The sequence below is a fragment of the Chaetodon auriga genome, chromosome 10 (assembly GCF_051107435.1).
Source record: "Chaetodon auriga isolate fChaAug3 chromosome 10, fChaAug3.hap1, whole genome shotgun sequence".
In the NCBI taxonomy this organism is placed as follows: domain Eukaryota; kingdom Metazoa; phylum Chordata; class Actinopteri; order Chaetodontiformes; family Chaetodontidae; genus Chaetodon; species Chaetodon auriga.
Window position 1 is genome coordinate 18,314,580 of NC_135083.1, and position 18,272 is coordinate 18,332,851.

Genomic DNA, 18,272 nt, shown 5'->3' on the forward strand with positions numbered 1-18,272 from the left:
GAGGAGACATGATGATTGAGTTACGGTGACAGAGGGACGGCTGCGATCTCTTACCTCTCTCCACTGTTTGGACTCCACACCCTGCGTGTACAACACAACCACTGAGAAGGGAGGAGGAGGGAGAAAGAGAGCAGAGGAATACATTGTCACTAAGCAATCTCAATCAAGCATCCTGCTCCTTCAGATGTTGTTTGTTTTGTTCCTTCTTTGCTGACATTCATCATTAATTATCCTGCCACGCCTTGACAGCATAATGAAGTGCCAAGTTTGATGATGCTGCGCTGCATCAAATTCTGCGTGCGATGTCCACGTGCAAAAGAACAAAAGCTCTAAAGCAAGATTGAAGGCTCCTGGAGCACAGTTTAAGCCATGCAATCAGAACACAATTTCTCAACGGTGGGATTCTCCTGATTCCTATTTGATTTTGCGACTTCAAATGAATGCCGAGGCTGGCGAGCGCTACGTGATCTGTCGTATATCACAAAGGTTCATCTTCAGGCGATCAAAAACAGGGCGAGTGTGATATTTCCCTGGTAGCTTATTTATACAAAGGGCTTGAACCTCCTCCCTATTATGTTAAATGTCTCCTCCATTTTCTATCCCTCAGCAAGTATCAAAGAAAATGCCTTTATGGCAGTTCTCCATGTGTCTCACCAGAAGATAGGCATTTGCATTCAAAGGCTGGCGTTTAAACCCTGCATGTATTAAGGTACTTTCTGTAGCTCACAATGAGGAAAGGTTGTCACATTACTGTGCAAATGATATGCAGTTATTGAATGAACACTTGGAAAGAGCAGAGTAAACTGAATCAAACTTAAGCTCAGCAAAAGTAAAAAGTAAAGCGTTACAAAAGGAGAGGAGGTGACACCGAGCAAGGGAAAGCTAAGCTGCAATTAGCATCGAAAAAAGCTGAGAACTTACATGGGTCGGATTTGGAGAAAGTGTCCCGGTCCAACAGATTCCTGTAGGAGAAGGAAACACCAAAATGTCACTGGAGTTCAGCATGTGCTTATAAAGGTCTAATTCATTTCACTGGATTTTTTTAAGTAACAGGCAGGAAGTCTCATTTTGTACCCATATTTAAACGCTTCCTCTCAAAATCAAAATTGCTAACTCGCAAACAAAATAATTGCATGGTTATTCACCTCCACACTTAATTTCACATAAACCACAGTGTCCTTGAGTTTTCATTTCGAAGTGAGCAGTACAATAAGCACATTAAAGCTCAGTGAAAGGACACAGAGGACACACAGGCTGCAGTGCCAGTGAAAACACGGGCACTACTCACTACAAAGCATTGGGAGAGCGCATACCTTCACCAAGGCTGAACAATTCTCTACATTTCTTTGAGTAAGAGCTGAATTTCTTTGATCCGAATGAATTTAAAAAACACACAAAAGACAGACAGTCATGGCATGTGCGTGTCACATTTTTTTTCATTCACATAAGTGTAGTCATTCAGGAAAACATAGCAAACAGAAAAAATGAAAGCATTCTTGAAAGACATCCAAAATATGCAGCTGTATTCCAGCTCTGCACTTGTCTTTAAGCTTGTGGCCTTATTTTCCACTGTTTATGTCATTCAGTATTAATGGTGCTTTCAAAAATGTGCAGGTTAGTCATGCCATGAGCTCAAATGCACCGCCACACCATCACAGATGCTGGCATTTGAACAGTGCACTGATAACAAGCAGGATGGTCCGTCTCCTCTTTAGCCTCCAGGACGCGACAACAATGATTTCCAAAAAGAATTTCAAATTTTGACTCAGACCACAACACGAGTTCATCTTAAATTGAGCTCAGGACCAGAGAAGGTGGTGTTTCTGGATCTGTTTTGTATCCAGTTTCCTCTTTACATGGTAGAGTTTCAGCTTGCATTAGTGGCTGCAGCGATGAGTTCACTGACGATGGTTTTTGGAAGTGTTCCTGAGCTCATGCAGTGATGTCCACTGCAGAATCGTGTCTGTTTCCAATGCAGTGCCATCTGAGAACCTGAAGATCACGGCCATCCAGTACTGGTTTGCAGCCTCGTCCCTTGCGTACAGAGATTTCTTCAGATTCTCTGAATGTTTTCATTATGTGCTGTCGACAATGAACTCCCCAAATTCTTTACAATTTTACATTGAGAAACATTCTTCTTAAATTGTTGCACTATTTGCCAGCGCAGTCTGTCACAGTGTGGTGAACCCCTCCTCATCTTTCCTTCAGACAGACTGCTGCTGCTCTTTTTAGACCCAATCATGTGCCTAACCTGTTGCCAGTTAACCTGATTAACTGAGAGATCTTCCACCAGCTGTTTCCTTTTAGCGTTTCATCACCTTTCCAGTCTGTTGTTGCCACCGTCTCAACTTTTTCCACACGTGTTGCTGGCATTGAATTCTAAATAAAGATATAATTTTCAAATAATGTAATTGTTACGTGTTTTGTAATCATCACATTCTGTTTCTAGTTGTTGTTTTTTTTCAAACTTTTTAAAACAGGGTTTTTAAATGGTGATATTGTTACTTTGGTTCTTACTGATTACCTGGTTAGATGTAGGAAACTGCTCTTCACATTGCTTTTTGCGTTGTCTCACATAGCCAGAACGAAGGTTATCTCCACACTTCATACAGCAACACAAGCTCAGCTGGTTTTGTTGTTACAGAAAAGCCTCCTCTGCTCTGTGCTGCGTCACCATGTGCGTCTGCTGCTGCATGCATACATGGCGCACTGACTGTTGCACTTATATTGTTGAGATGCATAATCCTACCCTTTGTCTAACTGAGAATGAATCACATTACATTTACCTATTAACCTACATTATGGAACAGGTTAACGCAGCCTCTTTTTTTTCTTTCCTAAGACGTGTTGCCTTGCATTGTTAAAGAAAAGAGGTGAAAAGGGGTAGAATACTGTTTCGAGTGAAGTGTCCTTTTCATTTTTGTAATGAAAAACATAAAAATAGTGTGATCAAAATTTTAGGTCATATCACAGACCCCTAATTTCAACGGGACCATGGGAACAAAACCAAGAGGTCACAGAACAAAGGTAAGAAATGATGAAAATGATACAGCAATTACTCTTTGTATTGTCAGAATTTGAGTCACAGAGTCTTGAATACTCTGTATGTGTCATCCACATTTGCTGGGAGTCAACCTGGTCAGCCAGAGAAGGACTCTAATTAGATCTGTAACAATTATTCAAATAACTGATCGTAAGCAATGATATGGCAACAATTTGCCATTAACTACTTTGATGGGCAACTGGTCATTTAAGACATTTTTCAAGCAAATTTGTTAGACAATTTGGTCGTTGTAGCTTCTCAGATGCGAGGATTTTCTGCTTTCCTTTGTCTTGCAATAGTAAACAGGATATATCTGTATTCTGGACTGTTGGTCAGACAAAACAAATAATCACTTTTGGCTCATTACACTACAAAACAATCAAGGAAATGACAAATTGATTATGATTATGATTATGAAAATATGTGTTAGTTGCTGCTGTAATGCATATGAGGCATGAGTCACAATTACCACCAAGTGAGCAACTTTTATTAGAATGAATGTATCTTAGTAGGTCTATGACAACACAAAGAAACCTGTGATCAGCTCTTTCTCAGCTTTGTATCGCACAATGAAGGTGAGGAGTCTCGCTGTTTCCTCACAGTGACTCTGGCTTCAGGCAAAAAGCAACAAGCCACAACACAAAGTACCTGTTTTATTTCACCATTCACTGCAACATTGTACAGGTCCATCAGTATGCACCCGTGTGTGAGGATGAGATTCAAAGCTCATGTAGCATTCCTGGCAGCATCCTGGAGTCACTGCAGTGTTTCATGTGGTCATAATGTTACGAGTATCAGTCTGATCCAGTCCTTGTCCAGCACTGTGTGTATTCAAGTCGCTTTCATTCAGACCAGTTCCCACTCGGTCTCCCTCAGTTTGAACCGCAATCAAAGAAAAGAGGCTACTGTTGTGTATAAGGATAAAAACTATAGCTTTCCACACAACTGAAATCCTCCAAACCTGAAAATAAAGCACAGAATTGCTGGCTTTGGAGGAGCTATCCAGTTCCCTGACACTGATCATCATCCAACACCTTTTAAAGCAGCCAGGCAACTCTGATTGGCTCGTTGACTCATTCAAGATAAGAGCCGCAATCAGCAGTAATATTATTCATTCATTCTTTATTTTTAGCCTCTTACAAACTGGATTTTCTGTGTTTTTGGAGAATTTCCCTGACAATTCGAGTCATTCCCTTTAGCATACCCTTCTGTCACTTTACAAGACCCAATAAAGCAGGTATTACCTAAACACACGAGAGGGTACCATCAATCACTTCAACATTTTACATGAGACATTTTCCAGATGGTCCCAATGATCTCATTGGCATATTGCTATAATGCAAAAGCCTACATATATATATACATATCTTGTTTCTGGTTCCTGATTTGCAAGCAGTGTCAGTAAATGACTCGAAGTTCAGAACAATCCTCATCCCTTTAGGGGACAGCAGGATTTCAATGAATATAGATGAGATTTCAGGAGTGAATCCAAGCAACATCCCATCATTCATGTACAAATAATTCTACGTTCCTGGACAAAAAAATCTTGTGTCACAGGGATACGTGGGGGGATAATAGATGCAGCTTTGTTGGGTATTAGCCCTGGGCTGACCTGACAACAGTTGGAACATTGTCAATGTAACTATCATTGGAGATAACAAAGGCTTCCATGACTAGCTGCCCCTTTGTATCCACCCGTTACTGTCTGTCATCCATTACCTCCAACAATTAGCTTGTCAGTCACCTCATCCCATCTCTTAACGCGGGAGGGAACGTGCCACATGGAAAACGTGGAGCAGGAAAACATGACATCCCAGTTTACCTCTACAGAGTGTTACTGCAAGCCTTCATCTGAGTTACTTAACCTCACTTTGCTCTTGCAGAACATTTTCATTCTAAGAAGAAATGATTAGTATACAGATTTATACACCAATACAAATTAATCCACCATATTACTGTGCACATGGGCAAGGAAGACACAACGGCGCCGCAGGATGGGTATTAACATCTCAGATAATCCGTCTGCTTTCACTGAAGTAACGCTGCCTGTTTCTAAAGTTAACTCCTTCTTTCTTCAAATCTCAGTGGGATAAGAGAAGATCATTATCCCGAAAGCTGATGTGGAGAAAGTTTGTTGATGAAGATGAAGTTCATTGAAAGTAGGACAAAAGTAATTAGATCCAGCTACTTTCCATCCACACTACATTTCGTGTATCAGCCTTGTTTCATACTGTAGCACTTCAGAGATCACTTCAACCATCTAAATTTAAATAAGTGAATGAAAATTGCGAACTTTTCCCATTCCTCTTGATCTCACCACCTTCGTTAAAACTCAAGTGCAACAATCTCCTCTTGTTGCTGGAGGATTCAATATTTCATCACATGTGAGGCAAGAGTGTGGAGTGCATTATTAGATGTAGAACAAACAAAACCACAAGAAACGAAATTCAAATATCATTTTAATAGCTTTTTTTCTCCATCTAATCATCCATGACAAAGTAATGTTTGTTTATTTATCAGTGAATTAAGCTTGTAGTTACTAGTTATGCACACTTTAATTAATAAGACACTAGAAGGAAAATCTGCATACTGTATTAACATCGCCCAAACAAAACATGCTCTGAAATCAAAATGTGCAGATTCTCTCTGGCTGTATAAATGCATCATAAAAGTAATTTAATTTAGCTAAAATATTGATAAATGTTCCCACTACAGTGAAAAATGTAAAGGAGGTTTGACCTCTAAAACATGGCTGGCTGCTGAACTCTAATTTAACAGAATATATGAGGAGCACTTGTTCCCTCTCGGTCAGATCCCTGGAGATATTTCAGCAGCTCCTTAGTCCATGTGGCTGATTATTAAACTAATTCCTGCACCCACAGTGCCTTATTGTCAGCAGTCCCTTAATTCTGCTCCACTTTCTTAGAGTTGCGGAAATCATAATTGGCACCTTGGAGAAATGGCATCTAATTCAGTGGAAAGTGGTTTTAAATAGTCTTGAATCTTGCGGACCAATTCCAGTATGAGCTGCTGCCTCATTGGTTCTTAAAAGGACACGACAAATGCAAGCTTGAAAGTCAAGTCTCTGACTTGGATAGAGGAAGGAAAATCTCATCTCTATTACATTAGAGACAATGGGAGATGACTGGGAGGACAAAGTGAAGGATGCTGTCACTTCACTTTCCCTACTGCCCTATGGCCCCCTCTTTTTTGACAGAGGGCTGACATTGTCTTTCTGCTCACACACCATTCGGTCAGTAGGTCCACTTTTTGTCTAATATACCCATAAGCAGCTTCTCAGGGTTCAAAGGGTCAGAACTAAACAGGGGAGATAAATGCTGCTGCAGAGGTCTGCTGACCCTTTACAGACTGGAGGAATTCCATTACTTAGACTGAAATAGTCAGTTTTTCCTAAAGGGTATTCCTGTATTTCATTAAAATCTGCATGGCTTATAAGGGCATCAGATATGGGCGTGTGAGAAGCACCACAGCCGAAATTAAAACAAACAAATTAAAACAACTGAAAACCTCCTGCACTCCCGCATTTCGTCAATGGAAATGAACTCTGCTTGCATTGCATAACTGAATCTGCGGCTGATGACAGATGATGATAAGGAGTAATATTACTTTTGTCTGGATCTCACAAAGTCCCCTGCATTACATTCAACGTGCAATCTGCTCCTTTTATTAATGACAGACCCATCTGCTGACCTTCACTGCGATGGCACCAGGTGTCTTCTTCTCCTCCATCTGTTTAATTATTCAGTTTCTGTTCAACCTGGGATCTCTCCAGGTCGACAATACCTGCAGCAGAGCGCTCCCTGGGCGGCCGTCTCGCCAGCACTGACAGAATCTCAGCCATAAAACCGCTCTCCTTAGTGTAATAAATGAGGATGCACATACGCTGTGACTCCCTATTTCAGATTGGCTTTTGGTGTGTGACTAATGTCTGACCAAGGAATAATATCGCTGTTAACTGCACACTGTAACAGCTCGGGGTTGTGCAAAGAAAGATCTTTTTTTTTTTTTTTTTGGCTTTGTTTTTTTTGTAAGGAGCTGAGGGAGATCCACACACTGATACTATATAGCTGCTATAACGCTGGTCGAGCACTTTGCACTTAGCATACTGTGAATTCACACCAATTTCGCCTCATCTCTCCATTCCATGTGAAAAATGCCAAGCTACAAATATCTTTGCACACTATCCATGCACTTCACAGACTGGCGATGTAAAGCACGTTAAACTGAAAACTAGGACATGAATGAGGCACAGCAAAGCATTTCTAAGCTCATACATATTTGGACTTTGAAATGACAGTAACTGATCATTGAATCGAGACAGAGAGAGGAAACTCTGTGTGGATTCAGTCGAGTGTGAGAGCGGGGTCGATCTCAATAGCGATCATGATGATATAGCATGCCGTTCTCAGGGATAACACTAATTGATGTTAGTGAAGGATGAGATAGCTGCGAGAGTACCATATAGAGTGGAAAGAGAGAAACGGAGTCGTCTAATTGGTAGTGGACTCGTGTTGAGCCTCGATACGTGACAGCAGCACATAGCAGGTAGGTGGTGGTAAGTGGTAATGAGCATGAACTGACGAACACTAACCACCACTGTAAGTACTCAGAGGCATGACCACCTCATGACACACACACCTATTCACTCAAACACTTATTGACCTGAAATGTAACCACTGGGCTGGAAATAAACCCTGTTCAGTTTCACGATAATTGCCATTTCTTTTGACCTCATGAGATGGAAGCTGCAGTAGCGGTTCCTACGAGCACTTAAGGTTTTTCATAATGGCCAAATAAATATTTAAAGAAGTATTTTACGCTGGAAATATGGCCTTTTCATAGAACTGGGATGCCTATGCAGTAGAAATATTTTTGCTACATGACCAGAGAAAACAGAGGAAAAGGTGTGTGGTATTCCCTTTCACTCAAAAGGTAAAAAAAAAAAAAAAAAAGAAAAAAGCCTACAACAACCAGAATGCACTGGGCCACACCGGACCAATAACATTCCAGCTGGTGGGTGATGCACTGCGAGCTGGGCAGTGCTTGTTTTTGGCTTGTCCATTTTCAAACAAGTCAGCGGCAGCCATCTGGCTCTCTTAGCTTCTGTAACTCATTGGTGTCATGTCATGTGCTACTTAAGTGTCTGTGTTTGTTTTACCTCAACATCCTGACAAAGGCCTGTCAGTCATGTAATATTAAAGGCCATTTTGTTTCTCAGGATTCACAGTGCTTTGGATTTTTTTCCTCTTGTTTGGATTGTCGAGGCCCTTGACAACAAAGAGCACCTTTGTTCATCGACCAGGGTATTTTTTTGTGTGGAAATCAATGATGCACTGCAGCTTTTCCCTTCTTTTCTGTGCCCACTTGAACAAACCCACTGATGTGGCATTCATGACTTCAGTAATTTTCTAAAAATTCTGAATTACTTTTTTGTTCCGAGCATGATAGTGGAATGCAGAAAACATGAAACAATTCTCTATTTTTTAAGTTTTTCACTCAACTAGCAACATAACTGAAACCACTCAAACATCAAGCATATCATGTACTTGTAAAAAAATAAATAAATAAAATACGACTTTGCATGTTCAGTTTGAAGGCATTTAACACAAAAAAGAAACTTGAAATTAGAGGAACTGGCAGCTTCCACACAGCCTGTAATCATTTCACAGTTTTGTAGCTTGTGGTTAAGTTTATCTTGTACGATTCACACATTTTGACTGATAATCCATTTCCCTACAGAGAAAATTAATTGTATTTGTACTTATCAAACCTGACGTTTCAGCTCTACACACAGCTTTATAGCAAAAGCACAGACACACACACACTCATTCTCACCCACACAGTCAGAAATGTGCCTTTCAGCAAATGTATAACAAATCCATTTTAATGTATCTAACAGAAAAATTACTAACTCCGATATGTCTAAAGAAATAACAATAACCCTACAATGAGTAACTTGTTCAGGCCTTCGGCTGAGTTCAGAGACCTTCAACAAATGCAACATAATGTGGTGAAATCTTCACTGAGCGACCTGTCACATTTTGTACAAATCTGCCACCAGCTCTCACATTTCCCAGACAAGCCGGTCAAATATCCCCCCAACACAGAAATCCACTAACACACTGTGCTGACCCTTCAGGTTCTCTGAAAAGTGACAAAAGCAGCTTGACTTCTGAGCCAAGAGGTGCAGCTTTGATTTCTCTTTGCAAAGCAGTCTTGACTTTCGCTGTCATTACGATCAACACTTTGAGATGACACCGGCAACATGCAGAGTGTTATAAACCACTGGCATGGCACCGCAACCGTGTTTCCATGGGATCCCCCTTGGATGTCATACATCCCAAATGAGAACATATTAATAACTCTGACACAACCACAAGCCAAGTGTCTGGGATCAAAACTCATTTTCACTGTGTCAGGGGTTCATGCATAATTATCCGCTTCATCGACCTGCGAGACTCGCCTGCTGCAATCTTAACATCCCCAAAATTGGAAAAAATAAATAAATAAATAAGTTAAAATCTGCCTCCTCTTGGCAGCCTTGTGTCTCTTAGCCTCGATCCCCAAAACAGATGCGACACATCACTCACACACACAAGCCATCCTGCATCCTGCGAGCTCGCTCCAGGTCAGTCTTAACCCAGAAGACGATATGCAAATAATGGCAGAGTAAAAACACTGCAAATTGAAATTTCTCTCTTACCCAGAGAGATCTTTAATTAATATTTTATGCTCTTACACAATGCAAACTAGTTCAATTCAGACTTGCTTTCTGCTGGGGCAAAACAAAGGGATGTTTCAACCGGAAAACCAGGCCATAGGGTTTGATTGAATGGGTAACCAAGACTGAATGAGTTCAGCAGCTACAGCAGCTATTAACACTAAAACAGCAGCAGAGTTACAGGCCATAACAACGCATTCAAATAAACAATAGGTTGCTACACAGCTTGAATCCCAATTGCTCTGCTCAAGTAATTGTTTTTGACAGATCGAGCTGCGATGCCACACATCCTAATCGTTCTGATGATTTCATTAGGCCTCCCCCCTCTGCTGCAATGATTGCCTCAGGAAGACTTCGGATCAAGAAGCATGCCGTAAGTTTTCAGACTGACCCCGGAGAACAGCAATCAGTGGCCTTGTGCACCATGGATCCTCTCCTGTGAGCATTTGTCACAGGATGCTGGCAGTCATGTGACCTCTTGGTGTGTTTCACCAGGTAATGAATCCCTCGGGAGAAGAGTGGCCTGGTTGAGTTAGATCCCCCAGCTATGGAATGCATTGATTGGATGCAGTGCTACTCTAACCAATCTATCACAGCAAATGAATGGTTTCAAAGAGCTCCACAGCAACAGCAGAGAAGAGAAGCGGACGGACGAGATGCAGCAACTTCGTCCTGATGAAATTGATGATGGGAGCAGATAAAGTTCGACGTTCAAGCGGTCAGGTGGGAGGCTGAGCTCATTCAAAGAGAGGGTGGCTTTGTCAGCCGATTCCACTAACTAACAGCATACCTGTGGTGTGCTTTGACACGTGGTAAAGGACCAATGAATTCTGCAACGTTCCCTCTGTTGATCTGTTTTTAAATGGCAGTGAAATAAAAATTCAAGCTATGTCCTTGCACTTGGTGGATCTGTTGGACTATGTCATTGTATCTCACGTACTCACAATAGCACAGTGTCCAAAGCTTGGCTTTTCATCAAATCCTTGTTATTTTCTTTCCCCTCACTCTCCTCCGGATGGCAACTATCTAACAAATGATGTCACAAACTGATGTTTCAGGAGCAAGAAAGACTTTATTCACCCTTGCTATGTTCTGATAAGACTTGTCAACCTCTGTCTGGGTTGTCAAGCTTATCAACTCTGTTCCCTCATTCTGGTCACATGCAACAAACAGTGCATTTAAAAATCAACACATCCTGTACATGGAGCTGCGCTGCGATGGACCGAATAGAAACACAGAGTGAACTATTCATTAAATGAAGATCTGTGCGCCTTTGGGGGCTTTGTGATTTTTGTCAGTGTGCACATTTTTTCTGACATTCATTACCAAAAGTGTTCTTCACAGTGGAACCACAGAGCTGAAGCCCCAATCTCCCTGAAGTCATTGTACATGGGAACTCTGAGACGGTCTGGTAAGCTGAGATATAGAAAGGGCACATTTTACAATCCAGAAGGATTCACATTTACTACTTTGCTCATAATTAAAGCATGATGTAGCAAACCACATCGACAACTTATGAAATATTCATCAGGGCTGCTCAAACATTAACTAATGACCACACTCTTTACTGCCATATAAGAGTCAGGATCAAGCCTGGCCCTAACCCACTGAACTGTATTCACTGGCATGTGTTTGGTAAAGCACATAGAGGCCACTTGAGTTTGAAGCGTTATCTGGAACGTAGCCCTCACAGCTAAGAGGCAGATGCTGTGGGTTCGGCTGACCTGTGAGTAAAACCAATCGGAGCCTTAGACGGGGGAACAATGTGCTATCACAGCGATGTGCTCTTGTTTTGATAAGGGGGTGTCTGCTTCAGTCCCTCCAGTTTGTCAGAGGGCTTGCTGCAATATTGGCAGAGGGTTATGAGAATGCCTGTAGGGCTACATGCCGCAATTCAATTCCATGTGCGCTGCAACCTCAGAGCTTTCAGGCTTACTAAATCAATTACACAGTGTTATGGAGCCTGCGCCTCTCACCCACATAACACCCATTGTTTCTGTTGGCTTCTACTGGATGGACCGAATACACACTTGCTGATAAGTGGGAGGAATGGCTGCACGCGTGGCTGTTTATTTCATATGTGTCCAACTTTTCAGCTGTCCACTGTTTGATCGTTGAAGCAGTCGTCAGAGGTCAGACATGAGCTACTGTAGTAATTTCCACAAGTCAGACAGAAGAACAGGCAGGACCTGAAGTGTTTGCATGTGAAATAGACAATGTTTCAAGGCCCAGTGAAAGCAGGGATGAATTTTTCTTCTCTATCAAACTGTGTCCTGGAGCAAGTCTTTGTTTGGACAGACATTAATGACAGACAAGGGAGCTGCAGATCGACAGAGCCCGGGGGCATCAACACAGATCCAAGCTTAAAGTATGAAGGTTTAAGGGGTGAATAAAGTGTATACCAAGAGGGAAACAACACAAGTCCAGCTGCTGCAACACACAACCTACAATGGATAAAATGCTCACAACAAGCACACTTCCTCGGATCCATACGCCAACCTTACACACATCCTCACCACACACACTTGCCTCAGTTTTACACACAATTCTATCATTTCGATCACATAAACACAGGATTTAATGCAGTTGGTCTTCTTTAAACAGGCCCCCGCCCCCCATAGCTGCACCATCCTGTCAGCCTGTCAACTCTACAAAGGTTAACAGATTTGTTTTGAAATGTGACTTGTTCATTAATATTCTAAATGGGTTATAAGGTCATCTGCCTGCCAGCAGCAAAGTTGGGTTTGTTGAGCAACTTCAGAATTTCAAAATGGATGACAGAGCAGCGTTTGCAAGAAGAAAGGCAATCAATCAGTTTCCCCTCCAGACAACTGAATGAGTGAACGGAGATTTTGGGAGGAAAGCAGATGAGAGAGGAGTGAAGAAAACAATGGCAGCAGGATGTTTGCTTAATAAATCTCTGGCCTGTGGCCTTGCATGCATTAATTTATGAAATCTCTGTGGAATCAGTTGCAACAGCAGTGCACATGGCAACACATCATTTACATGCGTATAAGGCTGATGTAGCCCAGAGCTACAAAGCGCTTAACACTGTGGATTATGGCAAAATGATGCACAGCCCAGGAGGCCCTGAAAACACAAATTAACGTCAATATCCATGAGAAACGTGAACTAAAACTGTACTATCTGTACAAGTAGAGCCACTTCATGTTGCATCAGCATACCGTACACAGTGACTCCACCTGCAGCCAGCGCTGCCCCACCCTAACCAGCCGAAGCACTTGCCATCTTTGTGGTATTTAGAGAGGTTTTGGAGGGAGAGGATCAGGGATTCAGTTAAATTCTAATGGCCAAAGAGGGCGAAAATATATATTTATTTTTTTCCACGTTTGTTTCTCCACCTATCGTTGGAGGAGCCTGTGCAGCGGTTCCTCAGCTTCACACGACACGCTGCCTCAGGGGAAACCTCTCAGACACGCCAACAAACTCTACGACGGTCGATATCTCATGTGGCACGCGACTTGGCGCGCGCAAAACACAAACAGCGCAGTAGACCCACGAGACGGGCTGACAGATAGATCGACGTCAAAGCGAAAATCTTCAGACAAACAAAAGCGTAAAAGTTGCCAGATTGACGGCAATACTTCACTGACTGTGATTAGGAGAATTTCTGGACATTATCGCAACGCTAATTATGTTCTGTGTTCGTTTCTGGTTCAAAATTCGAACGATTTATTTCTAAAATGCTCAAATATTCCACTGACGTCTTGTGGGCTTAGTCAATGCGTCTCTATAGCAGAGCATGGATCTCTGATAGGATTTACCTTCACAGCGTTGTCATTTTACCTTTTGTAGAGTTCTTATAGTGTTAAACATGTTTAACGTAGTTTTTTCCAGAGGGAAATGTAATATGAAACAGTTTTCCAGTACCAAAATGTTAAGTAACACGTTGCTTGTCGCAAACTGGACTGTCTTCTCTCAGCAAAACGCACCCAAAAGCGCGCGGAGCTCCCCAAACCTGACGCAGACACAGCGGCATCAGCACCGGGGTGGACTCACCTGCAGGACACGGTGATCTCCACTTTGGTGGCCGGGATGCTCCCGCTGATAGGGTCGAAGTCACGGACCGTCGCCGTGGCCTCCACCTTGTCCATAACGTCTCCCTCCATGCGTGCAGGAGACCCAGGCCAGCTCCCCGAGCCCCGTGAGTCCCTCCGAACCTGGAGAGCCGACGGTGGAGAGCGGGAGCGCAGCGGACGAGCGAGCAGGAGCGGATACGGTCCAGGCAAACCTCCTAAGTGCTGTCCATTGAACGGGCAACAGCATGGAAAGTTTAATGGGAGGCTGCAGCAGTGAGGGGATTGATTTGACTAAAGTGGGATCACATGCCAGGACGCATCAGCGCCAACTCCGCCGTTTTCCTGGCACAGAATGAGCTCTTCAACCAGAGCAGCGTTTGAAAAGTAAAAGCTGTGAACTCCACCCCTCCTGTCTGCATTCTCCTACATGCGAGGCTGCGACTGACACTCGTTGCAGATTCAAGCTATTGATCTATGGCTGGACGGATCGTTATTTTTGCTCCAAATTGGTTTTAAGAGCCTCTAACAGAAAATAAATAAGCACCGAGGGGCGTGAATATGGCATTGGGCTGCATTTTCAGAGCAGATGAACAGGGGAAAAACAATTTGAGAGACAAAGCCGTCTATTTAAAGTGAAATCTCTGAGTGTTTTGGTTTCAGAACAGAGCATGGCGGATTTCTGTGCAGATGTAAAATTACTGCTTCAAATTCGCGACATAAAATGAAGCGAATAAGCTGAACCTTTACCCCACACGCAACGGATGAATAGTTTATTTTCACCTGATCTGAAAATTGCATTAGTTCCTCTGGAGCCACCAGCTCTTATTACGGTTGAAATGCTGTCTGATGCTTTTTCAGCATCTGGACAGCTCCTCAAACTTCTGCAGCTTCAGTAACAGCCTCGTTTATCTCGCCAATAAAAGATGACGTTTGCTCTCTCGGTACTCCTCCTGTATTCATCTCTGAGCCTGTATCCCAGGGGAGCCTCATTTACGTTTCACAGTTTCCTGATTGAACAACCTGGTGAAGTGTGGAGAAATTCAACCTGTCAAACATAATTCATAGGTAAACTAAGATACTGTGGACATGGGCTTGTGGGGGGTGGGGGTAACTCCCATCAGTCACAGCGACCAACTACCGGGAAATCTCCAAACAGAGTATCACTGCGCGGAGTGATTGCTTCTCTCTTGCAAAACGCTTTCCCTTGAAACCATTCCCACAGTTATCAGTGGCAAATAGGCTACCTGCTCTCACGTGGAAACGGAAAATAATACCTCTCGATTTGCTCAAAAATGTAAAAATCTGCCTCAATTTAAAACATAGGGACATCTACATATGCTACAAACTGAATCGTATATATATATGTTCCATAATCATGCTTATAACTATGAGGTCCATGCTACAAGCATCACTGGCCAGCGTCAGCATGAAAGCGCTGTGGGAGGTCTGTGCACGCACTGCTGTACGCTTCTCCACCTGGGAGGGAGACTCGGCCTGATGGGGCGATGAAGGCTGTACAGCTCGGACGCAGCAGCACCAGAGCTCAGCTTCATCATTAGTCATGTTCACTCGGTAATTAGGCCCTGTGGTGGCCCTAGATTGGTTGATTTTGAGCTCTCTCCAGTGCGCTGTCCCGGCCACCTGCTGGGAGCCTCTCCACTGTTCCCACCCGCAGCCGCCCCACTTCCTATAGCTGTGGCAAGACTGTAATTACGGCTGTAAGAACCTTCTCTGGGGGTGTGTGTGTGTGTGTGTCTGCAGTGGTACCACCTTGTTCAGCATTAGCTAGCGTACAGCAACAAGAGCAGAGGCTGGAGACAGGTCTTAATTTACTCAAGTACAACATTTTCAGAAAGTGCAATATTTTTCCGTTTCAATTTGGCAAAGCTTTGTAGTCTTCAACATTACAGAGGAAAATATGGATCATTTTACTCACATTACATTTGTCAGACAGCTTTTCAGATAAAGATTACATTTGTGATAATGCAATATGATGTATTGGTACTGTATATATCAATATATGTAATATTGGACATTGGAGCTCTGCAAGCTGTTTATTACCACCCACAGCAGCTAAAGAATATTCAAGACTTTGGGAAACTTGCATTTTTGATGAAAACAATGCCATTTATGAAGCTAGAGCAAGCAGCCAGTTAGCTTAGCAAAAAGACTGGAAACAGGGAAACCTGCAAGCTCACAGTAAAAAGGAGCCACTGCACCCAGCAGAGAAAGACATTACCCCTGTTCACACAGAGAGTGGCATCAATCTTCTCAGCTCAAAACTCTGTTTCTCACTTCACACAATGGTAGATGGACAAAACAAACAAACAAACAAAAACGACAAAAAACACTCAACAACACATCAAACACATCCCACACTGGACTGAACCCCATCCCATCCATGACAAGACAGGTGAGCAACTTCAAATATCTAGACACTAAGCTCAATTTCGATCAACACATCACTTCTGTCATAATGTGGGGCCAGGAAAAACCACAAGAAGTGAAGCCAATATGCAGACCAAACAAAAAGGCAGGGCGGAGGCAGTTCAAATAAGTTCTTTTACAAAGTAAGGCAAGAAAGGACTTACAGGAAGGTGACGCTGGTGAGAATCAAAATCAAAATGTGCATACAACAAACAAAACCTCCAGTGAAAAAAAGGGGACCAGTGTCCAACAGTCCAAAAAACAAAGGCAAGGTCCAGGGGACCAACAAGGTGCAGATCCACAAACAGGTAATCTAGGAAATACTCTGCAGGAAATACTCTATGAACTGACAAGGAACAGGCAGGCCACATACAAGGGACCAACCAGCAGGGACAAAGGGAAACACACTCATTTAAATAGGCAGGGGAGGAGAACTAATCAGACACAGGAGACATGAATTAGACAATCACAAGGGTGGGAAAACACAGGAAGTAAAGTAAAATCTGACACATGAGGGAAGACTTCAAAATAAGACAGGAAGTGGCAAAACTGAACAGATCACATCAGGACAACTTCTATATATGAACAATCACAGCAAAGACTCCATGACATCTGTAAACTCAGAGCACTGTCTGTTACAAAAAGCACAATTCAGCCTGCTGTACTGCTCCTTTACCATGTTCATCATCTCACACAAAAACAAACTGAGCTGCATCACACACACTGCCTGCAAAATCATCTGCCTTCCCACACGCAATCTCTCAGACATGAAGCACACAGTCATCACATTCCTAGCACTTACAATAGCAAATGACACTGATCACCCCCTCAGTCAACACTTCACATTACTTCCATCTGGTTTGAGATACAAGACTTTAAAATGGAGAAGACTTTGCTTGAGCAGGAGATTTGTCCTTTCTGCCATAGCAGTCCTAAACAAATTGCCTCGCTGACACTGCTGTGAGCTTGAGTGTGCGAATGCAGAGATGAAGATTTTATGTATTGTCTATATCTATGTGTTGCTGGGTGTATACTTATGTTTATGAAAACAGATCTCCCTCTAGTGCAACAAAAGGAATATGTAATTCTCCTTATAAAAGCAAAAACATGTATTTCCTTAAGATGTCAAATACATTTTTACTTAACCACAGTTTCTGATATGGCACTTTTACTTGTAACAAATTACTTTTCTACTGTGGTTCTGATAGTTCTTCTTAAAGCTGCATCAGTTACATTTTGGTCACCAGGGGGCAGAAAAACACCAAAACAAGTCACCAGACACACAGCCACCACACTGCAGGTGTGCTGGAAACAAACTAGTTCAATCCACAAAATTCATTGAGTTCTCACCTTTATCTGACTTTCTGACATCAGTTTTACTTTATGAATAGAAATATATAATTTTCATGAGAGCCGCTTTTTAAATTTGCAGCAACTACAAAACAGACCCAAAAATGCAGTATCTGTACTTGTTCTGTACTGTTACTGCATTCTGGTACTGCTGCCCAGGCTGCAGTTACTGCACTTTCTGCCAAAGTTTAGAGGTCTACGTCAGGTGAAAGCCAGCTTATGAGAGAGCCACAGCTAGCCATGGCGAAAGCTAAACTTTAGTATAGTTGCTGATTTTCCAGTAGCCGTCGTCTGTGGATGTAAAACCTCTATTCTGATGAAATTACATTTGTTATGCCATGTAATCAATTAAGACAGTAACTAAACCAGTTCCTGACAACGGGGAAAAAAGGTAAAGGTAGCTAGCTGAGCAGATCTCAGTAGCTTAGTTCTGATAGCTCACTTCACATCACGTTAAGCTAGCATGGTAGACCTGTCCAGAAAAAGTAAACTAGGACTGCCTAGCTTAAATTAGCTACCTCATTTTTTAACCCTTAACATGCAAAACATAAAAAAATATGGCACCACACCTGAAGACTATACTCTCTCAACTACAAACTCTGCAAACCCATTTTTCAGTGACAGAATTGGATTTTGCATTTAAATATTAATAAGGGTTGGGAGTCGAAGA

At 42.4% G+C, this 18,272-nt stretch overlaps 1 protein-coding gene across 2 annotated transcripts in view; it reads right to left on the reverse strand.

Moving 5' to 3' along the window:
* Window positions 1-14,268, reverse strand: part of cpne5a (copine Va) — a 72,415-nt gene extending 58,147 nt beyond the window's left edge. The window contains exons 1-3 of one of the 2 annotated variants that reach the window (XM_076741071.1): window positions 13,806-14,268; window positions 922-962; window positions 55-101 (exon numbers count right to left, since the gene is read on the reverse strand). In XM_076741071.1, coding sequence (XP_076597186.1) covers window positions 55-101; window positions 922-962; window positions 13,806-13,915 — 198 coding nt within the window. In that variant the 5' untranslated portion in view covers window positions 13,916-14,268. The remainder of the gene's footprint in view (window positions 1-54; window positions 102-921; window positions 963-13,805) is intronic. The other variant, XM_076741070.1, reaches the window with a different exon arrangement.
* Between the last annotated feature and the right edge of the window lie 4,004 nt (window positions 14,269-18,272).